At 42.9% G+C, this 12124-nt stretch overlaps 1 protein-coding gene across 1 annotated transcript; it reads right to left on the bottom strand.

Annotated features, from left to right (window-relative positions):
• LOC310862981 (adenosine receptor A1) lies at positions 1-2623 on the bottom strand (the record flags this gene model as incomplete). Its single annotated transcript, XM_083771103.1, has 2 exons — positions 1-676; positions 2268-2623. The coding sequence occupies 2 exons, from the start codon at positions 2621-2623 to the stop codon at positions 1-3; spliced, it is 1032 nt and encodes a 343-aa protein (XP_083627229.1).
• Between the last annotated feature and the right edge of the window lie 9501 nt (positions 2624-12124).

The raw sequence follows: 12124 nt of genomic DNA, 5'->3' as shown, positions 1-12124 counted from the left end.
TCAGACCAACTGGCAGTCCTGCGTACATGTACTCCCATTGACTGCTGTTTTCTCTGTACATGTCAGGCCCAGTGTGCTGTTGGGATAGGGACTCGGCTCAGCAGGTTTACATAGCATGCACCGTCGTGTAATCTGAATTAACGTAACCCGGAACCGTTTTATCCTAAAGGCGTAAACCAGCGGGTTGAGAGCCGAGTTCACATGGGACATGAAGATGCCCACGTACATGGCGATCTTCGGCACGTGACATTCCGGGCAGAAGAACATGATGCAGTTCATGATGTGCAGTGGCAGCCAACACAGAGCAAAGAGGAAGACTACCAAGGCTAGTGACTTGGCCAGCTTTAGCTCCTTCTGATAGTAACGGTCTGCGTCACATGTAGCCTCTGCCCGCTTGTTGAGTTGCCTCCGGATGACCCTGAAGATCTCCACATACAGGATGATCATTATTGTCAAAGGCAGCACGACCCAGCCAAAGAAATTGAAGTAGACCATGTAGTCCATGCTCATGACAGATGTGAATTTACAGACAATGTCGCTGGACTTGTTGATGTTTCCCATCCTGGCATCGTGGTTGTGCCATCCAAGCAGAGGAACTAGCCCTGCCAGAAAGGAGAGCATCCAGCAAAGGCAAACAGCCACCCATGCCCTGGTTTGGGTCACTATGATGCTATACCTGAATAGTGAAAGAAGAAAAGAGGACCAATGAAACATGACGATATGAGCCTAAAGTCAAGTGAAAAGACAGAAGGCAAAGTAGTCTAATTAGTCTAGGTACAAGCCATGACACTCTGTTGCAACAGTTAAACATGTGTGTTTTCATCAGGCAGTCAGGCGGTAGTCAACCATCGTCATCTCCAGTAGTGTAGTGATATCTGGAGAACATGGTATAGTCATTTTTATCTAATTTAGCCAAAAAATTCCAATATATAATTGATTTTTAGAATTCTATGAGATGTCATCGTCATCATACTCATGGTACAAAGTATACCGAAGTGCAACAGGGCAATGTGCATTATTAACAGCCTTTCTTCTAAGTTATGCACCTTTCAGAAAGCTCCTCAGACCTCAGAGAACTGTCTCCACCAGGCCAGATAGTAGAACTCAATCTTAGCCAATCAGGATGACATATGAAAATGCTGGACAGGTCTGATTAGAGTGTAATGTACACTGATTTGCGTGATGCAAGAATTGGCCTCTTGGTGGTGCTATAACAGGCCAAAGTGAAAAGTGTGCATGGAATTTGTTGGCCTCTTGACAGATCCGTCTTGATCTATACAGATAACGTGGACCGATTTGCGTGATGTTTGGACAAAATCTGTAGGAGTAATATGAAGAAATCACACCCGTGTGAAGTGAGGGGCCCTCTTATCATCATACATTATCTTACATCATCTCATTCCGATTCCGGCCAATCACATGTCACAATATAATTGTCCAGCTTTTAATGTTTGTGTTTACACAAACACTCAAAACTGGCCATTCATTATCAATGGCATTTAATGTTTGTGTTGGGACAATGACGTAAAAAGGGCCATTCATTATCAATGGCATTTAATGTTTGTGTTAGGACAAAGTTTGTGTTAGTCCTATGTCCACTAAAAGCTGGACATGTCAGTATATTGAATGGTGAGGAATAGGATGTTTCTCCACACATACGATGTCATGCCAGGAGCTCCTGTTCTCTCCTGTGAGTCAGTACAAAATGTGGGGGAATTCAGGAATTGGCATAATGACTACATTTGGAGAGAAAGGGGAAAAGTGTTGTTCATCCATTCCAATTGAACACGGTTAATCACAGACAGAGGCCTACTTTCAATTAGGTTTGAAACATATACATACATGTGCCTTAATGTTTCACATCACAACACTACTACTACAACATAAAAAGTGTTATTTTGGAGGACTGCCACAATCCAAGTCAAACAAACTATCCAAGTCAGTCACTTTAGCAGACTGAAAGACATTTTAATTTGCTTAAAAGCTTCCGATGTCCAATCCATCGATTTACATTAAACCTGGCAGAGATATATAGCGCCTTGTCAGATATACAGTACATTTCAGGAACAGTTGGTTTTGATCTACTCTGAGCCCTTACATTGTGATGAAAGAAGGCATTTTAAAACACTGCAGTAGAAAGCTGTTAGTCAGAAATATAAGTGTATTGGTCATGATTTGTTTCCAGAACAGGGATTTTGCGATTTCCGATTCTAACCCAAATCCCACCTGTGGAGAGAAACGAGGAAATAAAGGCCAGACCAACTCACCTTGTAGGAATCTTCACCCGCAGGTATCGGTCGATGGCAATGGCCAGCAGGGACAGGATAGAGCTCTGGGTGATGCTGAGGAGCAGGCAGGAGACGAAGAGACACGTGTAGAACTGAGTGTTCAGTCCCAGGCTAATGACGATAGCCAGAGGGATCACCAGAACTCCCACGGCGATGTCCGCCACCGCCAAAGACACGACGAAGCAGAAAGTGGTGTCCCGAAGGGCCCGGTTCACGGCCACCACCAGCACCACCAGCACGTTCCCCAACACAGAGGCCAGGGCGATGGCGGCCTCTATGGAGATGTACAGCATGTCCACGTGCTGCCATGGCACGACACCAGGAGACAAAGTCATCTTCAATTTCCACTGATGTCCCTTCGGATTTGACAGTGAATATTCTCTTAAAAGCTTATTTTTCTACCCTCTCTACATGATCAATGTTCTTGCCTGAATTGTGCAGAGAACTGTGGGTTTCCTTCCGTGATGCATTGAAATAGTGAGTGACCCGTGCATGCTGCTGATGAAGAGGGGAGCTGCTGGAGAGAAGAATGAGCATGTTCTAGTGCTGGACTGAGTTGATACCTCTCGGATCTCTCCTCCTCCTCTCCCTTCTCTCTCTCTTTCTCTCTCTCTCTCTTCTCTGTCTATTTATCTCTGTCATTAAATCAAGGGGCGGGGATGGTGTTTTCTGCAATACTCAAAGTACTCAGTAAGCAAAAGTGTGTGTGTGTGTGTGTGTGTGTGTGTGTGTGTGTGTGTGTGTGTGTGTGTGTGTGTGTGTGTGCGTGTGTGCGCGCACGCAAGGGCTTTCTTTGGTGTTCGTTTAGTCTTGCAGACTCGTAATACACAGAATAAGTATTGCAGGATTTGTTATACAAAATGCATTGCATTGGGAATGAGATATAGGTCTGTTGAATTCAAGCTAATAAGCTGTCAATTGAAAATGGGAATGCACCACAAGTGTGTGTGAAGGTTTATTGGCCAGCAAGTCACTTAAGACTTATTGCATTTGGAAACTGACCCAAGAAGACTACAGACACCAAATCAGCATTTGGCTTCCTGCAGCATTAGCTTAAAAGTGTTGCTTTCACAAGAAATACCTGTCAATTACACTCTACAAATCAAGGTTCGGCATACAATATATAGGGTATGAGTATGACTGCAGTCCCTTCCAGTCTGGAGCGACCACCACTTTCCCCACTGTGGCAGGAGGTGGAGCAGGCAAAATGCGGAGTGACAAGGTTGATAAAAGTTCGATACAGCTGCTGCCGCTGTGCGGTGTTGTGCAGTAGGGTCTGAACTCTGAAGTAGATGTGGACTAGGCGTAGTACACACTCCACAGCACCACTTGGAAGAATATTGATAACATGGTTTTCTAGCAGTTGATATGAAATAAATAGACATCCATTTCTGGCCTAAAATGTATATATAATGTACATACAAGCTGCCAGAGATGATCAATGAGTGTCTGTGCCTGTGACTGCATGGGAGCTCTCCTCTTTTGACAGGCACAGCTGTTGGCTTCGAGCCACCCAGAGCAGTGGAGCCTGCATGCTGGCACCCAACTCGCTTATTTCACACGCCCATATTGAGCGGAATGAATCCCACACTGCAGAAATTCACTTGCTGCATGCTGGTGTGAATTCAGCAGCAAAGCTACTGAATTATTAAGCTTATTGACTTATTGACTTTGCACCATCAATACCTACTACAGTAGGAAACATGGCATCTAATTTTGTTTGTGAGATTTTGTGGCGATTTATATTGTCCCATGCCAATATGGCAGCCTTCTTGGACATTTGTAAATTGCACCTCAAAATGAGGATTTCCTAAGATATCTCAGCTTCTAGATAACTTACGCAGCAAATTAAATGTACAAATGGAACCAAATGTTCCATTTGTACGCTCTCTGTATCACTGAGGAATGAGGATTTTTCTGTGCAGAGCAGAGGTCGTAGTACAGGACAGGCCTCCAAGGGCCAATTTAAACAATTCAAACATCCATTCATTTCTTGATTGTGCATAACTTTGCTGTTGATTTGAAGTGGCGAAGTAGATCACAGGAGTTCATGAGGACAGCATGGCGAAACATTGGTAATTAAAATAAGTTAAATGCAGGCACTTTATTTGAAAGTAGATCAAGCTCAAAAAGGTTGATTTTTGCTGATCATTAATGTAAAATCTTTACATTTTGGGGAAACCTATCCCAGCATGCATGTGTTCATTCATGTGTGTGCTATTTTAGTTCATTTTATTTGGTTGAAATAGAAACAGTGGCTGGAGCTGGACTTCAGTTTTTTCTCTTTCTTTTTTTGCGATCAAGTTTTTTATTTTATTTATTATTATTATTTATTTATTACTTTTGTTAAAAGAAAGAAAAAGGGGGTTTCCCCCACCCCACCCTCCCACCCCACAGGTTGAACAGCAAAACAGATACAGGGTTACAATACATCAAAAATATAATAATAATAATAATAATAATAATAATAATAATAATAATAATAGTAAATAAGGCGAGACAGATATTTTACAATTGGAAAAATCAAATTCAAAAGGAGAAAATAACAGTTATCAGAGACGTTGGCATGATTTAAGTTTTTCTAGTGCTGTGGATAAGACGTCAAGTGTGTTTTCTTGTGCCCCATTGGATCGAGCTATAGAGAGTTCCAGAGAGATCATGTCCATTAATGAGAGGATCCATTGTGAAATCTCAAGTTTATGGGGAGGTTTCCATCTTAGGACGAGCAGTTTTTTTGCAGCTGTCAGTCCTAAGAGCAGGAGTCTTCTACGTGGCATTGTCAATGTCAACCCAATCGCTGAATCATCATTCAACAGGAAAATATTAGGCAAGAGGGGAATTCTAGTTCCCATTACCTCAGATAGTAGGCTACTTCTGAAACTCTAGACCAAAAACTATTGACATCTGGACACTCCCACATCATGTGCATATACGTCCCCAGTTTGTTATTGTTGCATAGGGTGCAAATGGGTGTCGTACAGAGCTGGAGTTGGAACCGTTTTCTTGGAGTCAAATAGAATCTTTGAATAAATTTGAAATTCAACATTTGATAGTTATAATTTCGTGATGAGAGAGAAATATTTTCCCAAGTTCTTTTCCAATTGGTCGGCCGCTGCCAACTCTTTAAATCGACGTTCCAGACTGTAGAGACACCCATTGGCGGACATGTAGATTCTCTTAACTTCTTATACAAATAAGATACAAAGCCTTCAGATTTGGGAATCTTAGTTATGTAATCGAAAAGTGGGTGAACAGGTAGAGCATTTCTCCACGGCACCTCATGTGCTCGAAGAACTGCTCTTAACTGTAAATAGAAGAAGAAAGAGGTTGTTGGTAAACCATAGCTGTTCCTAAGGTCTTCAAATGATCTTAAACCCTCATTATTGAATATGTAAGAGAGAGTATGGATGCCACAACTGGACCAGGATGGAAAGACCAAGGGTTTGCGTTCTAGTTTTTTCTCTTTCTATTGTATTCTGCTTTTTTGTCTCACGTCCGGGGGTAACCGGAGAACTCGCCGGTTTTCCGACTTGCCGCGGTTTAATGCATTTCTGCTTTACTACATCTTTATTGAAATTGCATGGAATTGAGAGAGAGAGAGAGAGAGAGAGAGAGAGAGGATAGTTGTTTTGAGTTTACACTAATTGAAGTAGGAAGTCTAAAGTTTAAACACCAAAGTACCAAAACAATGTAATTCATTAGTAAACAATATCCTGAAATGGTAGGCCTACTATCATTCACCTTTTTATCATTATCTAGCTGACCATATCATTGCACAAAATAATTAGTTTGACATATTATATTGATGAAGACAGCATGTTAGCATAACGATGAAGACATTAAACTTGAAATATCGCTGCAGCGAGTTGGTAAACCGGTGAGTTCTCCGGTATTCGTGGAGGTACTGTGGCTATGAATGGTAATGAGCAACTTGTTCATGGAAGATGTGCCAGGTTAAATACAGGTACTGATACCCCTGCTACCACTATGCTGGTGGGTTATCCCCAGTTGCAACTTGTAATTTGGCTTCACCAAACTTGCTTGCGCAACAAGCTGAATGTTTTGTCTACAATCAAAGGCAGAGGAAGTGCCCCCACTTCTCAGGTTCTAAATCCAAATTTGAGCTATTAATTTGTAATTGGATAGAGAATGTATATGCCTGAGGGATAACAATATGACTGTGCGAAAGAGAATGCCCTCTTGATCTTACTTTATGACCATTTGGAGGGGGAAGCAAAAACAGATTAGATTTGATTCAATGGCAGAGCAGGAGCAGCCAGATACCATCTTAACCATCTTGAAAGAGCTACATGGTTCCTCCACTTCCTATGTTAGTAGGCGATAAGAGAGCGTGGAATTATTGAAAGGCAACATATCCCTCAATTTCTTTCTTGGCACTGCCACAGGAAGCCGGAGGAGGGTGAGACACCTTCTGGGCAAACTCAGGCTGTGCTGGGGCCTCTGTTGATGTAGGTGGCCTGTCACACACAAGTCTCATCATCATAACCATAATACATAAACTTCAATCATGTGGGTGGTTGGCTTCGAAGGCAGCCAATAGCCTGGTATCTGGGGAGTTGGCGGTCCAGGTGCTGCTAAGTGTTCGGGTCTACCATAACAGCAGGGCAAGTTAAATTCAGTGGCCTATGCCAGTTGTTCAATGCATGGCGGCTCTGAAACCAACATGGAGAATCACAGCTCTATGAAATTCCTTGAGAAATTCAGAGAATTTGTTAGGCTATAAGTGCATTAATGATATCAACAATAACAAAGTTTATTTCAGACCCTCAAGTTAGATGCCACTGAACAATGGTGGGCAGCCCAATTGGCGGCCTTCGATTTAATTTAGCGGCATTACCGGCCAGAAAGTAATATAACGTCGACTCTCCTACCAGTACAGCGATCATCTGGTTCTCAACCTGTGGGTCGGGACCGCCAGGGGGGTCTCCAGTTACTCCCCACATGATTTGGGGGGGTTCCCCAGATGACAATAAAGTGACAATTTAAGGACTTTTAATACCTAAAAGAGCATTACTGCATCAAAAGTAATCAACAAACTATACTATAAAAATTAGTCAAACATTGGGCAAATTGTCAAATAATATATTAAATGGAACCGAGTCAAACTAAAAGTGCTTCTCTAGGGCCTAGAGAAGCACTTTTAGTTTGACTCGGTTCCAAGTGCTTACAAGGTGTGGGGCTCTCCAGTTCAAATATGATTATTCTGTCTGAAAAGGACAACAGACTCTGGACACTCAGCATGACCTTGGTGTCACCGCAGAATACTGGAGTCTTCCCGAGTCACACAAAGGCTAAACTGGTAACCCTATAGAGTTCTGACCTGATTCTAATAGTTGTTCTTACGTTCTGTAGGATGTGAAGGCTGCCAGATAAAGAACAGCAGTTAGAAATCCCAGAGTAATTTATGCATCTACTCCAGCAGTAGGATTGCATCCAGCAGCCTAGCCGCAATTTGCAACTCTAGATTTTTTTACAATGGGTTGAATCTAGAGTTGCAATAAGCTCCATCCACTTCCTATTCATGATTTTCGGTTTCTGATCTGCTGGTCTTAAATGACGTTAAACTCACCAACATTGCAGCTGTAGTCCAAGCTTGAATTATCCTCTTTCAATCTGCCGAGCTTGTTTTTCATAAAAATCCCCCGTAGACATGTTATGAGTTACTTTCTGTCCAAAATATTCCAAGAGTGACATTTCCGAGCCGCCATTTGCATTTTTGCAACGTGCCGTAAAACAAGATGTGAGGGGGAGCGCTTGTTTAATAGAATCTTACCTGCGCAGGTAAGACACCCAAAGAAGAGGCAGACACAGTGCGACGCCCCATCACACAGCCTTCTATTAAACAAGCGCTCCCCCTCAACCAACCGAAAATCAGCTTATTGCAACTCTAGATTCAACCCATTGTAAAAAAATCTAGAGTTGCAAATTGCGGCTACCAGCAGCCAAGTGCCTGCTGTATAACTTGGACGCAAGCTGTTTCCAAACAATTCCGCTGACAAGGTCTAGTCTCTGCCTTTAAAAATATGATGGCTGCCATAAACCATGACTTTATTAATCTATGCATCTTCTAATTAGCCCCGTAGGTTTTTTTAATGTACTGTAGCTTTAGCACTACAATCACAGCTCTAGGCTACAGAAGCTGAGATTAAATCCAACCTGCATTAGTGGGTCGGTGACAAGGCACTAACTCACTTTTATTATACCTTGTGTCGTAAAGCATGCTGTGCATGCTTTCATCATCATCATATGGTAGTCGACATACACAGTCCATTGTGGGAAAACAAGTCATATACAGTAGCTGGAAAAAAAGGGGAAAAAACTAGAAATGCAAGGTGCCAACTTGCGCCTTGCAGTAGTAGGCCATACATGGCCTACTTGTGCGCAAGCAGATCGAGCGCCCAAATACTGCTATACTAACTAAAGTCTATTACAACTAGTGATGCACCGGCTGACCTATAGTGTCAGACTGCAGCAGTGAGTCCTACCACATAGCACAATACATAGACCACTTCCTCAACCCCCTCTCCACCATACACGCCAGTTATTTAAGAGACACATATGATTTCCTAGAAAAGATCAAGCCCATAGCCGTGCCACCACACACATACATTTTCACCATAGACGTTGACAGCCTTTACACTAACATACATACAGCCACTGCCCACTGGTTTACAGGCAGTTAGAAATCTTTTCCAGACACACCCGGACAACACTAGACCAGACAATACCATTTTACAACTATTAGAACTCAGTCTCAATTGCAATTTACAGATGGAGGGCACGGCTATGCGGGCAAGAAATTTGCACCCGCTTATGCCAACATATACATGAGTGAGTGGGAGAGAGAGGCCTTGGCAAAGTGTCCACTACAACCTACAATGTTTTTCAGATTTTTAGATGACATATATGGCTCTGGACACAAACCTTACAACAGTTTGATGCATTTGTACAGATTGTGAACACACACCACGCTTCCATGACCATCAAACACATAATTCATCCAACAGAGATTAACTTCCTGGACACCACCGTATTTTTTCATACAATCGATCATAAACATAAACGACTACTGACAAAAAAATATTTTAAGGACACAGACACACACTCACTACTCCATAAACACAGCTACCACCCATTGGGTCCCAAAATGACAGTAATATAATAGTACTCGAGCTTGAATCACACATAGCCTATTAGCCACAACACAAGCAGCAGCAGCAGCAAAGAAGCAAAAAAAAAAAAGTTCCTACCTTCTACTTGACTTCATCACCAGTTGTGTATGCCAGGATCGAACTTTGGAACCCATGGATAGAGAGATAGAGCCTCCGTAGGCCAGTACTTTCCTCCCAGTATCAATGGCACCGACCAGCCTTATTCTCCTGGCTGCCATCTTATCACTCAGCCTTGGATGTTTAGTACCGCACGGTGCACATAGCATTCTGGTGTAGTGCAGTGGTCAGGGATTTAGGACAGGCTCTAAGGTCCAGCATTCACAGCATGTCACAGGAGAATAGACTCAGGGCTGAGTAGAAGCTTGAGCTTGGGGGGTCTGGGGTCATCACCCTGGCTCGTGTACCTGTGGAGCAGGTTGAGAGAGACCATAAGCTGAGTTTCAAGCAGACCGGAAATTTCTATTTGAATCAATGGGCTGTCAATGGAGGGTATTGCAACTCTAGCTAGATTCATCCCATCATAGAGAGTAAGCACATGCATTAAATGAATGGCAAAGTGAGTTTAACATAGTAGAAATGATGTATTATAAATGATAATGGTACATTTATATAGCAGCTTTATCCAAAACGCTTTACAATGCACATTACATTCACCCATTCACACTCCAAACGAGGAGAAAACATTGCAAGGCACCAACTTGCTGTCACACTTTGCTCAGTGCGAGGTAGTATGGGCTCAAAATGCATTAGATTCAAGACTCAAAAATGTTCAAAATTAACCAAGATAGCAAGTCAGAGTCCTTGTTAGCAAAATCGAACAGTTTTATTCACCTTTTGTACAAAGAAATGGTGCAAAAATGATGTTTTAACAAAACACAGCAACACTACAGTATATACATGGCTGAACAGGTTGGCCCTACTGATCCCCAGTGGCAGGTCCCCCTTTTATATATAGGCTAGGCCCCTCCCACTGGACCATTCCAACCCTAATTGATTCCACAATTATAACAGCCCCATGTCCAGAGACAATACTTTAACACTTGTATAATTCACTTTTAAATCATTACACATTATCCACAATTCACATAAACCACATATAATCAGAGTTCTCTCTCTCTATATATACACACACACACACACACACACACACAAAACACTGATGGCTTGTCCCCTACCCAAACCCACAGTTGGTAAGTGCAGCTCCTTACAATGGAGCCACCAATCAGTAATCAAGCAAGCACCACACAATATACAGAACTAGAAGTCAAAATAACAAATAATACTTCAAACTTTAACCCCGTGTTGAATTCAGTCTCAGTGGCAGCCAGGCTGAACTAACCTGACGCTGCCAGATCCAAGAAGCTTGCTACACAAATTTGTTTCACAGCTTGTGAACATGGTTACCCAATACCGCCCCCATCTGGCAGCGTCAGGTTAAGGCTGAACTGCCACACTTGCTCATCAGGAAAGGTTTGGGGTTCAGTTTTAGAGTATCTCTTGTAGAATCGATAAAAATGACGAGTCAAAATGTTAGGCTATACGGTTCAGTGTCTTGCTCAAGAACACTTAACATGGGTCAAGTGATACAGTCATTGGTGTTTTGTCACCTTTATTATTGTCCTGTTGTAGTGTTGTATGGTCAGCGGCGACTCAAGCAGACCTGAACAAACTACAACTTGTTCAGAACCGAGCTGCTAGACTGGCACTTCATTGTTCTACTCGCACAAATATTGAATATATTGTAACGGTCTCAGGAACCGGAGGCAGAGACGTAGTCACAATGATAAAGATCTCTCTTTATTACTTCCAAGATCACTCATATAACAGCAGCCAGTTTGTGCACATTCAAGTTAGACAAGCATGCACTCTCAACCTAACTACACACACAGAGCAACCCGTCACTCCCAGTCGCCAGTCCCACCCCCACGACAGTCCCATTGGCTGACGCCATGGCTGGCCGCTACACTATGCATAAACGCCTGTCCTGGTTATCTGTCAAAAACAAACTCCATTGCAGTGTCCTCATGTTTGTTAGAAACACTATTTCTCAGCGACGTAGAGTCTGTGGGGGCCACGGGGCCATGGCCCCCATGAAGAATCCTATGGCCCCTTTCGGCCCCCATGAAGATTTTCGTGGACATTTTACATTTACATTACATATTTTCTGGGAATTCCGAACATTTTGGACCTCTCCGCCGGCAATCTGAGAATCCCATCGTCAAATATTCGGGAAAACAGCGCCTCCCCTGTTGTTCCTCAGGCAACAGTCTGTCTTGAGAGACACCGGCCGTCCAAGAGGTGTTAAAAAGTGCTAATCGGGTTTCTTTTGTAGTTGTTCTTGAGGCGTGACATAAAGGGCGCGTTCGAGAAAAGTCCCATATCGTCCAAAATAGGCTGATCAGTCGCTGTCTGTGTATAGGCTAATTCATTGGTAAAAGTATGCTAAAGAACTCATTTTTAGACCATTTGGGAAATAAATAAATAAATAAATCCGCGGCGGCGGCCTCACTTCGCTCGGCCGCGACAGTCCCCCCCAACGCAATTCTGTAGCCTATACCCAAAGGTAAAACGCACCCGCCGCCTATGATCTCTCTCTCTCTCTCTCTCTCCCTCCGTATCTCTCTATATCTCCCTCTCTCTCCC

The sequence above is a fragment of the Protomyctophum parallelum genome (assembly GCF_964188405.1).
Source record: "Protomyctophum parallelum genome assembly, chromosome: 8".
In the NCBI taxonomy this organism is placed as follows: Eukaryota; Metazoa; Chordata; class Actinopteri; order Myctophiformes; family Myctophidae; genus Protomyctophum; species Protomyctophum parallelum.
Note: the sequence above shows the minus strand (reverse complement) of the source record. Positions and strands in the feature narration are given on the sequence as shown.